At 30.8% G+C, this 15,261-nt stretch overlaps 3 protein-coding genes across 3 annotated transcripts; 2 read left to right on the top strand and 1 right to left on the bottom strand.

Annotated features, from left to right (window-relative positions):
- Window positions 1–2,776: 2,776 nt before the first annotated feature.
- On the top strand, window positions 2,777–3,709 carry J3458_019558 (uncharacterized protein; the record flags this gene model as incomplete). The annotated part of the gene is made up of 1 exon (XM_066121558.1): window positions 2,777–3,709. The coding sequence occupies one exon, from the start codon at window positions 2,777–2,779 to the stop codon at window positions 3,707–3,709; it is 933 nt and encodes a 310-aa protein (XP_065973172.1).
- Window positions 3,710–5,445: 1,736 nt separating this feature from the next.
- Window positions 5,446–6,844, top strand: J3458_019557 (uncharacterized protein). Its single transcript, XM_066121557.1, has 3 exons — window positions 5,446–5,903; window positions 5,961–6,286; window positions 6,345–6,844. Exons 1-3 carry the CDS (start codon window positions 5,584–5,586, stop codon window positions 6,725–6,727), a joined length of 1,029 nt encoding a protein of 342 aa, XP_065973171.1. The 5' UTR covers window positions 5,446–5,583; the 3' UTR covers window positions 6,728–6,844.
- A 525-nt stretch (window positions 6,845–7,369) lies between these two features.
- Window positions 7,370–7,790, bottom strand: J3458_019556 (uncharacterized protein; the record flags this gene model as incomplete). Its single annotated transcript, XM_066121556.1, has 2 exons — window positions 7,370–7,532; window positions 7,591–7,790. 2 exons carry the CDS (start codon window positions 7,788–7,790, stop codon window positions 7,370–7,372), a joined length of 363 nt encoding a protein of 120 aa, XP_065973170.1.
- Window positions 7,791–15,261: the final 7,471 nt, after the last annotated feature.

Below are 15,261 nucleotides of genomic sequence, written 5' to 3'. Positions count from 1 at the left end.
TTAATAGCTTTATAGGTAATTATAGCGTTAAATTAAGTAATTTCTAATAATAGGCTTGGCTACTATAATATACGATAATAATAGATTAAATATGCTTATAACTTAAGAGATTAATTATAATTATACGTGGAATTAATAACCTAATAAGTCTAAGTAAAGTTTATATTTATATAATAGAACACTTATAATTAAAATAGGTAATTAACCTATCTTATTAAAATCCCTCTTTAAAGCCCTAGTAATATTAAAGGCTTATAAGAGCTTTAGTTACATATAAATAAAATATGCGAGAGCTAATAGCCTTTAGGTAGCTTATAATAATTACTATTAGATTTTTTTATAAGGCCTATTTTATTTTTAATATTAAATTACTATAAAAAGGTATAAACCTTATAAAATAAGTTAAAGGTTATAAATAATAAAAGGTATATAATATATAAACCCTTATAATACGCTTTTTATTAGATATTATAAGCCTTACTACTTAATATAATAGAATTATTATAATAATTAATAGAAGAGATAAAAGCAGTTATTTTAATAATTAAAAAATAATAAAAATAGCTATAATAAAGGTATTTAAAAGCTTAATTAATTATATTAATAAATTTAATAATATAATTAATAATATTAAAGAAGAGAAAAATTTACTATAATTACCTTATTATACGCTATTAAAAACTCTATATATTATAATACTTTTAATTAAATTATAATTTAACGTAAAAAAAAACGCGAAAATAATAATATATTACGATTTTTATTTAATTACACGTAAATTATATAGGAGAGTATAGCAGCTTAAATATATATCTATTATATTATAGGGTAATGTGGGTTACAGCGCTTATACATACAGCTCCTAATAGATGGACTCACAACATTTCAGACATATTAATGTGGTCTAGGATTTGGTTTTCTGTCTTTTCGGGCTAACCAGGCGATCCAGCTGAAGACTAATCACCATGGATGACAAACTCTTTCCACACAACGTCATAGAAACTCAATGAGTTATTCAATAATATTATACCGTACTGCCACCGTAATGGATTTCCTACAGGGTGCCGAGATCTCTCCAAAGGTCAAGTGGGCTCTTACCCCACTCACGGCCGATAACCGGCCCGGACCGACGCTGTTGGTCCCGGCTGTGGCGCATATTTTGCTTGCTAGCGGCCGGGACTAAGCCCAATACAGTAAAGTTAGCCCTGAACCGCTCTGTTTGAGAAATTTGGCATTCAGATACCGGACAACTAAACACGCATCATTCGGTTTTTTTACACGGCATTATTCGCTAGTCTAAATTAAGTCAAATGCCTTCTCATATAATTTTCATTATAAAAATACAGGTTAAGTTTCTCACAGCCACACAAGGCTGGGTCACAATAAGCTGTAACTGCTGCATTTCAAGCACAATGTACTCCTTCCCCTCCATCACACTCAATAGAAGTCGATTTGACTAAGAGCACACCTGTTTTTACACTAACACTAAGTTAGTTAATCTGGAATGACCCTATTCATGAGGCTGCTAGTTAACTTTAATTTATTTAATACGAGCCGCCGGCACAGCGGCGTTAATAGCTTTAAATAACACACCTCTCTCAACAAGGCTGTGAAATTAAACAGACGTAAGTCACAGAAAAATTGTATGTGTGGGCCGTCCGGCTCGATTTGGGGTAGCGAATGATGCCGTGTAAAAAACCCAATGATGCGTGTTTAGTTGTCCTTAGATACCGAAACCTAAGCCAGGTCCTAGTCGTATTGATTGCTACTTGAAAGCACAAAGAGCTCTGCCCAAGACAACCAGGCTACTTCCACCCCTTAGCATACCAGCCCAGGCAGGCTGCCTGATTCAGGTTGTCGCCATATGTGTGTGGAATTACCACAATGCAAGAACGTTTTTTGCCAGACAGATGACGTATTTTCTTGAACATACCTCTTGATTCAGGAAAGCTATTATCATGTTTCATTTTGCTACGATGCTCACCCAATAGCGCTTTCCCCAGACACAAAACACGAACGAGCCAACACATGACGTGCTTGCGCTTTGTCGCAACACCAAGAATGCACAAAGAGGAACGGGCAAAGTGTCGGAAAGCTCCCAGACATCCCTATCCCCTCAAACCTTTGTTTCAAGTGACTAATTACTGGCAAACAACGCTAGGACAAAGGATGGTAAAAGTGGTCCCAAATGGTTGGATTTCCGGAACAACCATCAGTATTATTAATTAGTCATCTCGGCGAGTAGTAGTATAATAGCTAGACTATTACATCTTCTTGAAGCCGATCTTTCTCCCATATACCTAACACAATCACATTACCGGCAAAGAGTTGAATCAAAGTGCCACTTTGCAATCTTCAACACCTTCCAACTCGCTCGACTAGTGCTCTCTTGTCTTGAGTGGTAGGTTCCCCGGCTCAAATCCCACGCATTTTTGCAACGTGTGAGTATGAAATGTTGCATTAAAGCGTGCAGTCTGACCCACTACCGTATTCATCCAATTTGCAACCAGCTAACCGAAGCTCAATCTAAGTACCGCCGAAACTGCGAAGGCCTATAGCGTGGTGAAATTTCAGCTTTAATCACGAAGACGTCAAAACGTAATAATTTTCACCCGAATATTTGTTGGACGACCTCAATATCGCTTGGAATACAGAAACTCAACCAAAAAACAATAGCACCTACGAAAAGGCCGTACCACATGCTCGCAAACACTTTAAGCCCCAGCGTTAAAATATGCGACCATGTCCTGGGAGGGTTCAGCTGAATTCCTTCACAATGGACTTCCTTCACCGGCTTCTACAGGAGCATAAGCCAAAGCTAAAACCAACAACATCCAAAGTTGAAGGCGTTGATATTTTATCCCATGGAACATTCACCATCAACGAGTGCTCCTCCGTCGTCTTCAAGATGCAATTTCTTCACGAGTCTATGCTCGAGCGATGGGCACACGTCAAAATAGCGGCTAGAATCTTCACCGCGAAGAAAAAAAAGCTCAGTCATCTAGTTATGCCGCCGCAGAGTCTGATTCGTGTTGATACATCATATCTGATTGCTCAGAAGAAGCTGGCATTAAAGAAGAACTCAGAAGCTCAGGAAATAAATGACTATCAGTATGCCGATCACATGAATCTAGCACTGGAGCACCTCACCAAGTTCATTATTTCGAGTGGCTTTCGCCATGTCAATCCTAGCAGAGCCCCGGTGCTCGACTATGAGGTGCGCCCAGACCAACAGCGCCGAATTGGAGTAGTTAGCCTCGGACTTTGCGGCACTGGAATTTTGAGCAGCCGTCTTGTTCATCAGGAGGCAAAGAAGAACAAAAAGTGCAAGAAGTACAAGTTTGTTAGGACAAGAAAGCTCACATTTGGTATTGCAAAAAGACCGAGGATCACTTCGGTAAAGGACGACTTGACTGAGAGCATGCAGGCCACGTTTGAAGAGGCTTTTGAAGGGCTTGTTCAATTTGTCTTCCCCCAGCACTTCGACGTAATTTACGCGGCAGCTTTGAGCGAAGGATTCGACCTAAAAACGGTGCTTCCCTCGCCCCGGGGTTGGGAGCAAGCATGTGACAACCGCCTGCTATTCATAGAAAACGGCCAACTGACTAAAGACTTGACCGACCCAATTCGATTGTGTGTCGGTATCAATAGGAAATATCTCGGATCCATCGAGCCATGGGAAACGCTGAAGACAGTCCCCCTCAAATAGAGTTCCATCTTGACGTGGCTACTCGAGCTTTTGCATCTCAGAACTTGAGCGGAGTCCTGTTTGCCAACAAGAACAGCAAAGTAGTCACGATAATTGTACACTCAGCCCAAGGTCTTGAGAGTCCTTCTGCAGTTCTCAAGTCGGTTCTTGACGAAGAAGGAGAGGTCATCTCAAGTGTCAAACGCTTGAGCCCAGATAAGGGGTTGTGCTTACTTGTCAGACGACGGTATGATGAGGGACTTCCAGACTTCATAAAGATTCACCGCGATTCTGTTTTTCCACTCACCACTGCTCAAGGTTTCACAGTATCCCGAGACGTAGTGCAAAAATTGGTACGGCAGGAACACCAAAATACTCAAAATACTTAAAGAAACCAAGATACTCAATGCAGACCATCTTGTGATTCGGCAAAATGATTCCATAATGCTTTCGTCTTTCCCACAGCAGTATAGAGTATGAGTGCAGATCTCCTTACACATTGAAAGGTTCAATTGTGAACTCATCTCAATATTAATCCGACTAGGCGAAGCGCGAATTCCAGATCCACTCTTCACTACGTCCCAAGTTCTGCCAGCTTTACATATTCTTGATAACACCAATTAACGTCCTTAAAATGTTATAAGTATTTAGATTAACTCATTGATGCTTATCATTTGCAGTTACTCTATGTTTATTAAGCATTCTTCTGGTGTAGTAGGAGTGTAGTTGTAGAGGAAGTCTTTTAAAAGACGTTATAAATCCAGTAGGTTTAATTGTCTTCTATCTTGACGAATAAGGCCATAAAATGTTCAATATCTGCAATAATGTCTATGCTTAAACAGTCACGGATATCCTCCAATATGCCAGTGTCTCCGTGGTCGAATGCGAAGTATGAACTCAAGTGTGACCGTCACTGCCAACTCCGGCGGTGTTAATAGCCACACTACATGGGCAATTCAGACCAGTGGGATGGTTACTCAGCCACGACGAACTTCATCGATTATTTGATGCATGAGTGTAGCAGGCGTTCAGGGTCAATGGCTGCCATTGAAGTCAGTCTTTCCGCTCTTGTACACTGCCTGGTAATCCACTATGGCAGGAGTATACTCGATCTCACCGAGAGAATTGCTTAGCCCGCAGGAAGGAATTCCAAAAAATAAGTAACAACTTTTCGCTCCGTCCCTAACCAAACACAGCTTACAAAAGCTAGCACATTGTACTTCGTACTGCTTTCATTCATTCAGAGCGTCTGTGACGCAGAATACCATTTCCCTCTGAGCTCTGGCAAGTGCATTATTAGGCATTGAGCCATGGCCAAAGGACTTTCAGTATCAGCATCACCATGACAATGATGAATTGGTAAACTGAAGATATGTGTTGGACATGGACGATGAAAAGAAAGCAGTTCGCGGCATATAGAGACACAAAAGCTGAAGAGGTTATCGGCGCTATCCGCCTGGATGTAATTTTATCAAATGAGAAACTGAGGTATGTAAGGTTCGAAGTAATGGTCCGGAACACTAACTTCAAATAAGGGTAAGTTTAGAGTTTGAGAAAGAACTACATTTTTAGGCCCCGACATTAGTAGCTGCGTGATCGCAAGACATGGCTTTCGAAATCAATTAAACCTAACCCTTACCCTACGGCAGTGTTGGTCGGGACAGGAAGTGGCTGGAGCCATTAATGATCTTCTTAGTGCCTAAGGCAAACGCTGTGGGCCCAAGCGTTACCTCCTCCTCAGATCTATCCACTGCATTCAAAGAGGGACCGCCTTCTGCAACAACATTCCTCTTCTTTCGAATAGTCTTTGACACGGTGAACTGCTTAGTGTACGAGTCCTAAAGTCGTGCTGGCCTCGCTATCCAAGAAACCTACTCACGGCTGCATTTATCGCCATGGTAACAGCATCATCACTATTTTCACCCAGCCTCAGAATCGCGTACCCCTGTATGGCCCGGTTTCCATCACTCTTGCTCAACTGTGGCGGAGTCCTCTATCCAAGGGCCATGTCGTCCAACGCCCGCACTTTCCCAGCAGTGGGCTTCGAAAAGCTCCCCTTGCACATGAAAATAGAGGAGGAAACGGTCCCAGACTACAAAGCCGAGCGATTCTACCCTGTCGTCTTGGGGGAAATATTTAATTCTAGATACCGGATCGTTGCAAAACTTGGATTTGGCACGGCATCTACTGTTTGGCTTTGTCGTGATCTCCGAAAGTACGTGTCTTAAAAATCCAGCTCTTACCTCATTTTTGGCTAACACTAGCGTACCAGAGAGCACAGTTTATTAACTCTAAAGGTCTGTACAACTCAGAATTCAGCAAACGTGAACAATGAATTAGCCGTCTCCCGGCATCTTAGATCAGTTGAGGGAGAACATCCGGGTAGAGGAATGCTTCGCTTAACGCTAGACGATTTCCAAGTGGCCGGTCCTCACGGTATGCACCAATGCTTGGTCTTTAGCCCGCTCGGCTTAACTTTTACCAAGTTTCGGAACAAGTTTCCAAATAAAGCCCTCAATAAGGACTTACTACAGCAAACCTTACAATTGGTTCTCTTAGGTCTAGATTTCTTGCATCAGGCAAACGTGGTTCATACAGGTTTGTCTTCCGCCAGCCAGCCAGTCTTTCGGGGCACTTACAGTCCTAATCACGATAGACATATCACCGAATAATATTCTCCTGGGAAGTCCGGATCCATCTGTTTTTCAAAAAATTGAGCAAACCGAGCTAGAACACCCTTCCGCCCGAAAGGCTCTTTCAGATCGCACAATTTACGTTTCACAATCAATGCCAATTACCGCTGGCCTACCAATCCTGTGCGACTTTGGCGCGGCGAAGATAGGGGAGACTCACTTTGGCGATGTAATGCCAGGTGTTTACCGAGCGCCAGAGGTAATCATGGGAATGGAGTGGGGCTCAAAGATAGATATATGGTCGGTTGGAGTAATGGTGGGTATCCTGGCGTCTCCCTTCTTCCTACGTTCTAATAAGTATAGATATGGGACCTCTTCGAAGGGGGTCGTTTATTCCATGCTGTGAAAGATGGCATCCTTAATGATGAGCAGCATTTGGCTGAAATGGTATCTCTAATGGGACCACCGCCACAATGCTTTTTAGAAAAGAGCGAAAAATGCCAGGAGTATTGGGATGCCAAAGGTAAGCTTTGCACCGGATACTGGAATTTCATACTTTCAAGTGGCTAACAAGATCAGGGAATTGGATTGCGTCCACTCCGATTCCACATCAATCTTTCGAGAGCCGTGAATGCCGACTAGAAGGCAAAGACAAGGAGCTGCTACTTTGTCTTGTTCGAACAATCCTGTGTTGGCTTCCCGAAGAAAGACCTTCGGCTCAAGATCTCATTGAAAACGAGTTTCTAATGCAGCATACACTTGAAGACTAACGCAGCGGAAGTACGGATGTTGGCAAACACATCAACCAGTCACAACTACTGAGTAGTCGTGTTGTGGTTGGCTTTTTTTCTTTCTATTTTCAACTGTAAATAATGATGTTGTAAAACATTAAAAGGCACAAATAAACCACATTGTCAAAAGACCCTAACGTAACTTCAACCACGGCGATTCCAACCACAGGGCCGCTCGAAGAGAAAACAAAATCACACCAAAAGGAGTGGAGGAAGCATAGTTACATGTCCCCGTGCCACTGTATTTGCAAAGCCAATTATTTCCCCTTGAATGCATTGCGAGATGGAAACTCGTTCCAAGTCAAGTCGTCGTGGGCATGAATTGAGATAACGCGCGTGCCCGTTGCTGTATGATAGCTTACAGTTATGACGTCCTTGTTGTCATCCCGGTCCTTCGATGACTTATGTGGGCAGGAGCCTCTATGCCTCTTGTTAGATGTATGTGATAGAAGGGTGAGGAAAGAGAGGCAAGACTTACTGGATCTTGGCTTCTACGACTTTGGGGTTCTGATTATTCAAGCTAAGAATGCAGCAGCAGGAGAATGAATGATGTCTGGTGCTCACCTCAGATTCGATAGCCTCACTAGCTACCTCTACTGTGCTTGCATATTTCGCCGGCAGACTTCCTATGGGAGTGCTACCCACGTACTTGACCAAACGAGACGCAGTTCTCTGCATTTTGAAGGGAATGCTATATACTCTAGTCTACAAAATGAGTAGGAAATCCCTAGTGTGGCCTGTTCATGCGGTATTTATGTTTCGCGGTGCCATGTCGAAGGTGCCATGGACGGAGGCAGAGAAAATTATTACGGAATTCCAGGCGAATCATATCGCCTCACTTACCGCGCATTTTCACGGAATCCTTGCTGAATGGCACCATTGTAATGATTGGACTCCATTTAGCCGCGCACATGGTGCGATGTGTTGGTTTGACGACGAATATAGTACGCAGTGGCCTCTGCTCGACTTTTCATTGGTACACATGAGACATGTTGCAGAGGCGTCATCTCACAGGAACTGGGCCCAGGATCCAAGAATTCTGCCTCGTTTCTCTGGTTGTTCCGGGTGGAAGAAATCCTCTTAGTTGGTCAGGACTCCAGAATATTTCTAAGCTATTGATTGGGCAGCAGTTACCCGAGCGCCGCGCCAAGATGCGGAGAGAAATCACAAGGTCAGTTGCATCTTACCCGTTGGCAACTAAGTGGGCTAGCCACTTAGTTAGCCACAAAATTTTAGGACAGCTATAAAATATCAGGTTAATTTCCACTTAAACCTTTTTATGTAAATTAATTATAAAGGTATAAAAGTATAATTTTTTTTAATATTATATAGCTTTATAAAGGTAAATATATTTAATTTTAGCTATTAAAAGGCCTTTAAGTGTATATATATTTAATAAAAATATAAAAAATAATAAATTTAAGTTATATTAAGTTATAAAGAGATTAATTAAATTAATCTTAATTATAAAAGCTACTTATAAGTGCTTATAATATTTAATAAGCTTTTATAAAAATAATTAAAGATTTTATTTATTTATAATTACTGTGTAGCGGCATTTATGCTTATAAGTTAGAGGAAGTTAAATAGTGTATTTAATTGTAATTGTATTATTAATATAAGAGAATAAGTATACGCTTAAGTCTTTAATTTAATAAGTTTCGCCTTTATAATTAGTTTTATAAGGTCTTTTACTAATATTTTATTAAGTCTTTTAATTAACTTTATATAAGCTTATATTATAGCTAAATTATTTAAGTTATTTAATTACTTATTTACACTTATAATAGGCTATAGCTTATAATACGTGTAATTAGAATTACTAGTATTTTAAAAGTATTTAATTACTCTATTTAAATTAATTTATTACTTATTTAAGAATCTTATTATTCTTAAAAAGTAAGTTATAAGAATTAAAAAGTAATTAGATCGCGATACCGCGTATAAAGTTATAGGTGTGTGTGTGTGTCGCGTTTAGGCTAATAAATTACTTTATTAGCTTAATACTCTTTAATATACTATAAAATTTAATAATAAGACTTTATATAAGCTTCTTTAATTAATATATATTATTAAAGGTATAATAAGCTTAATAGTAAGAATTATAATAATTAATTAAGCTTAATAAGAGTATCTTTAATATATTAAGTAGCTTTTTAAGTAATTTAAGTATTAACTTTATTATAAATATTATTATTATTATTATCATTAAAGGCTTTAAGGTTAAATTAAATAGTATTATTATTATTAAGATATTTTAAAAAGATTTAATCTATTATTAATAAAATTAAGTAAGCTTATTTTTATTAAGCTTTTTAAATAGCTTTTAAAACCTTAAAAAGGTATTATATATTAATTATAAAGCTATCTTTCTTATATTTTAATAATTTAAAAAAGGTTTTATTTTAAGTCTTTAAAGATAAGTATTTAAGTTAATAATTAGTATATTAAAGCTATTACTTAGAGGTTAAGGTTTTCTCGCGCCTATTAATAGTATATTTTTTATTAAGCTATTATTTATTTTTAACCTTTTTTATCTCTTACCTTAATATTAATTAAAAAAGCTATAATTAACTTTAGCTTTTCTTCTTTATTTTTATTATAAATTCTAGAGCTCTTACGAATATAGTAAATATAAGTGTATTATATATTGTATTTTATATTGTATTGTATTTCCGTGTATTACATTTAGATACATTACATTACAAGATTAAATACCTATAAATATATTCTAAATAAAATAGACCCTTGTTTTTTTAACCTAGAATTATAAGGCTAATTATAAGGGTTATAAGCAAAGCTCTTACGAATATAGTAAATACAAGTGTATTATATATTGTATTTTATATTGTACTGTATTTTCGTGTATTATATTTAAATACATTATATTATAAGACTAAAATACCTATAAATGTATTTTAAGTAAAAAAGACTCTTATTTTTTTAACTTAGAATTATAAGGCTAATTATAAGGGTTATAAGGGAAATTTTTATATTATTAAAAAGAGCTAAATTAGCTCTTTAAAATGCGTTAAGTTTTACTATTATAAGTTACTACATTAAAAAGTTATAAGCAATTAAAAATTCGCCTTACTTTACTTACTTTTTATTTTAAGATATAACTTTAAAGCTTAATATCTCGCCTTATATTCACATTTTAAGGTTAATTTTTACAGATTTAAAATCACGTGATTTTTAGCTTTATTTTAATATATAATATGCTTATATAAGCATTTATTTATATTATAAGATATTTTATAGCCTTATAATATATTTATAGGTATTCTTATCTTATAATATATTATAATATAATTTAATATAATATAGTATAGTAAAAGATACAAAAAATACAATATATTTAAAGGTCTAAAATTTATAATAATCTCAGCTTATTATTTTCAAATATTTTTAAGGTTAACGCTTATAATAAATTAACTTAAAGGTTTAATTTATTTTTTATAATAATAATAATTTATAAGGCGTTTAATACGTTTATATCTATTATAAATAAAGCTCTTATCAAGCGAAATCTATATAATAAGGCTAGCTATTAACTAGTTAGGCTATATAGCAGGCTTCTAATAAGCCTAGCACTAAAAACCCCTATATTTATAGTTAGGGCATTAATAAAAAAACTACACTACATGTAGTTTTTTAGTGTAGTTTATAGTATAATATAGTTTTTATAGTTTTAGTATAGTTTAGTTATACTATAATTATATATATAGTGTAATATATAATTATAAAGGGAAATTTTAATTATAAATATAACGTTAATTATAGGACTTATAAGATTATAATTAATATACTTAAATAAAGCTAATTTCACTCTTTATAATACATTAGTTTTTATACGTATAACTTATAAATTAAGCGAGTTATAATAGGTTAAATCTTAGCTAAAAATTAAGATTTACTTTTTTAAAATAAGAAATTTAAAGCTTAATAACTTACTTATTAATAGTATTATAAAGCTAATTTTATAAGATTTAAAATTACGTGATTTTTAGCTTTATTTTAATATATAATATACTTATATAAGCTTTTTTTTTAATAAAACTTTTTTTATAATAAAATTTAAAAATAAAAAAGTTAAGTAAAAAATATAAGATTTATTATAATATAAGAAATAATATATATAAAAAGAAAGGATAAAATATTATTTTATATAAAAAACTTTAAGGTATTTAAATATATTATTTATAACTTTAATATATTTCTTATAACTTTAATATTTAATATTTTATATTCAAGTTATAAAGTAATACTATAAATATTATTATTTTATAAGATATTTATATATGAATAATAGAAATTTTTAAATTTATTATATTTAATATATTTTACTTATAGTAATAATATAAAATAATATTTACTTACTTAATATAATTCCCTTATAATTCCCTTTTATTTTATTTTTATTTTATTTTTATTAGTTTTTTAATCTTTATTTTTAGCTTATTTAAGCTAATTAATCTTTACTTATTAATACTAATATTAGTAAGTAAATTTAATTTTATTTTAGCTTATTAATTATATTAGCTAATAATAGCTTATAAATTAATTAATATTATATATTACATTAATTTTTAAAATGTAATATAATATAATAAAACTATATTATACATACTATATTAAAATTCACTAAAAACTATAAAACTACACTACTTTTAATGCTCTATTCATAGTAGGCTGGGGACCCTATAACCCGAATTACAGGTAGTTTTAAATTTAATACAGCGCTTATTATAGCGTAACTACTAACACTACTACTAACAGAGCTCTTACGAATATAGTAAATACAAGTGTATTGTGTATTGTATTTTGTATTGTATTGTATTTTCGTGTATTGTATTTAAATACATTACATTACATTAGTAAAATACCTATAAATGTATTTTAAGGAAAAAAGACCCTTGTTCTTTTAACTTAAAATTATAAGGCTAATTATAAGGGTTATAAGGAAAAATTTTATATCATTTAAAAGAGCTAAATTAGCTCTTTAAAATGCCTTACTTTTTACTATTATAAGTTACTACCATAAAAAGTTATAAGCAATTGAAAATTCGCCCCGCTTTACTTACTTTTTATTTTAAGACATAACTTTAAAGCTTAATATCTCGCTTAATATCCACATTTTAAGGTTAATTTTGAAAGATTTAAAGTCACGTGATTTTTAGCTTTATTTTAATATATAATATGCTTATATAAGCATTTATTTATAATATTAAATATTTTATAGCCTTATAATACATTTATAGGTATTCTAATCTTATAATGTATTGTAATATATTACATTACAATACAATACAATACAGTATAGTAAAAAATACAAAAAATACAATACATTTAGAGGTCTGACTACTACTAACACCTAATATAGCACCTAATATAGGTCTGTGATAGAGGTTGCGAAAGGGTATCTTTCGTATTATAGAAGAGTTACACCGTACACGCAGAGTATTAATAAGAAAACTACATTTTCATTTTTTAAAAAAGCTTAAATAATTAATAATAAATCTAATAAAATACTTAAATTATAATAATAAATACATAAATTAGCTAATATTATAACTAGTTAGCTTATATAAAAAGGTGGGCCCGTGTAGCTTTTTATAAGCTTAAAAACTAGATTATATAGTTTTTTAAAAACTTACTATACTATATAGTTTATACTATACTATAAAAACTACATTTTATAATTTTCAAAGTTCTAAGCTTATAAGAGCTTATAAGGACCCACTTTTTTATATTAGCTTATAGTAGAAAATACATACTATTTATTCGTAAATCTTATAGTCTTACAACTATTTTATTAGATTTAATATTATTTATTATATTAGGAACTATAAAAACTATAAAACTATAAAACTACACTATAGTTAATACTCTAGTTATACGCTAATATTAGCTAAAACTAGAGTATTAAAAGTAGTGTAGTTTTATAGTTTTTAATGAAATTTAATGTAATATAATATAGTATAATTCTATTATATTATATTATATTTTAAAAATTAATATAATATATAATATTAATTAATTTATAAGCTATTATTAACTAATATAATTAATAAGCTAAAATAAAGCTAAATTTACTTACTAATATTAGTATTAATAAGTAGAAATTAATTAGCTTAAATAAGCTAAAAATAAGAATTAAAAAACTAATAAAAATATAAAAATAAGAGAAAGTATAAGGGAAATTTAAGGGATTTATATTAGGTAAGTAAGTATTATTTTATATTATAATTATAATTAAATCTTACTTAATATAAGAAAGAAAAAAAATCCTATTATTTATAGATAAATATTTTATAAAAAAAGAGATTTAACTTATTACTCTATAACTTAAATATAAAAATATTAAATATAAAGCTTATAAGAAATATATTTTATTAGCCTAAACGTAATACATATATATACTAGTAATTTTATACGTGGTATTATAATTTAGTTACTTTTTAATTCTTATAACTTACTTCTTAAAGTTAATAAGATTCTTAAATAAGTAATAAATTAATTTAAATAAAGTAATTAAATACTTTTAAAATACTTATAATTTTAATTACACGTGTTATAAGTTATAGCTTATTATAAGTGTAAATAAGTAATTAAATAACGTAAATAATTTAATTATATAATATAAGCTTATATAAAATTAATTAAATAACTTAATAAAATATTAATAAAAGATCTTATAAACTTATTATAAAGATAAAACTTATTAAATTAAAGACTTAAGTGTATACTTATTCTCTTATATTAATAATATAATTATAATTAAATATATTATTTAACTTTCTTTAACTTATAAGTATAAATACTATTATATAAATTCTCTTTAAATAAGTAAAGCTTATTACTTTTATAAGTTAATAATAAGTAATAATAATTAAGTAAATTTATTATATAATTCTTTAACCTATAAATTAATTATTTAATAATAATTTTAGCTCTTTTATCTCTTTACTTAACTTTAAAGTCTTTAATATTATTAGCTTAATCTTCTCTTTTTCTTTTTTTTTAATATTAAAACGTTTAAGTCTCTTAAAAGCTCTTATAAAGTAACGTTTTATAAATTTAATAAATACCTGTTAAAATAATTAATAGTATTTAATAATATTATATTAAAACTCTTTTTATATTAATTTTTCTAAAATAAAGTTTATAAAGCTTATACTTATATATAATTTATTATATATTAATTATTCTTATATATACTCTTATAAAAGGTTTATTATATTATATATAGTTTCTTAAGTTAAAGAAAGGTAATAATACCTTACTTAATTTATAAGAGCTTTACTTTAATTAAAGGTTATTATATTTAAAATTACCTTTTAAATATTTTTTTTATAATTAAAGTATTTATTTTTTATAATTAATATTATAATATTAGTTTTTATCTCTTTTTTAGCTTTCTTAGCTTTTTTAAGGTTTTTTAAGTAATTAAAGAGTTATTTAATAGTTAAAAGTTAATTTAATATTATTAATTTCTTTTCTTTAATAAAACTCTTATAAAATAATAATAAAGAGAGAGATAAACTAATATTAAATAATAATAATTAATTTCTTAATTTTCTTAATATTAATCTTAAAGACTTTAAAGTTATAAGACCTTAAATATCTTTCTTTTTATTATTACCCTTTTAATTAAAGTTATTAAAGCTTTATTATTAAAACGTTTTCTTTAAATTTAATATAATAATATTTTTCTTAACTTTTCTTAAGACTTTTAAGAGATTAATAACTTTTTTATTTATTTAATCTCTTATAACCTTAAAGTATTTAATAGTTATATTAATCTTATATCTAGTAATTAATTATTATAAGTTATTATATATTATTAAGTATTCTCTTAGAATTTTAAGCTATATTCTTTTTAAATAATATTATATTTTAAATATGATTATATTCTTATTAATTATAGTTTATTTAATTAATCTTAAATAATTATATCTTTATTAGTTAATATAAGTATTTCTTAAAATAAAGCTTTTAATTAACGTAATAATATTCTTTTTTATTATAAGTATATATAATTTACCTTTACTTTTATAAAAACTTTAATTTAAGAATTTAAGGTTATTATCTTTCTCTTTTATTACTTTAAAATATACTTTAAGCTTATTTATAATTATATCTTATA

The sequence above is a fragment of the Metarhizium acridum genome (assembly GCF_019434415.1).
Source record: "Metarhizium acridum strain ARSEF 324 chromosome Unknown scaffold_568, whole genome shotgun sequence".
Classification (NCBI taxonomy): Eukaryota; Fungi; Ascomycota; class Sordariomycetes; order Hypocreales; family Clavicipitaceae; genus Metarhizium; species Metarhizium acridum.
Note: the sequence above shows the minus strand (reverse complement) of the source record. Positions and strands in the feature narration are given on the sequence as shown.

Bases quoted from the DNA above. Each gene is read 5' to 3' on its own strand.
- J3458_019557 (XM_066121557.1), top strand. From the start codon at position 5,584: ATGGTAACAGCATCATCACTATTTTCACCCAGCCTCAGAATCGCGTAC. The intron at 5,904-5,960 runs GTACGTGTCTTA...CTAGCGTACCAG, and splicing joins CTTTGTCGTGATCTCCGAAA to AGAGCACAGTTTATTAACTC. The intron at 6,287-6,344 runs GTTTGTCTTCCG...TAATCACGATAG, and splicing joins GGCAAACGTGGTTCATACAG to ACATATCACCGAATAATATT.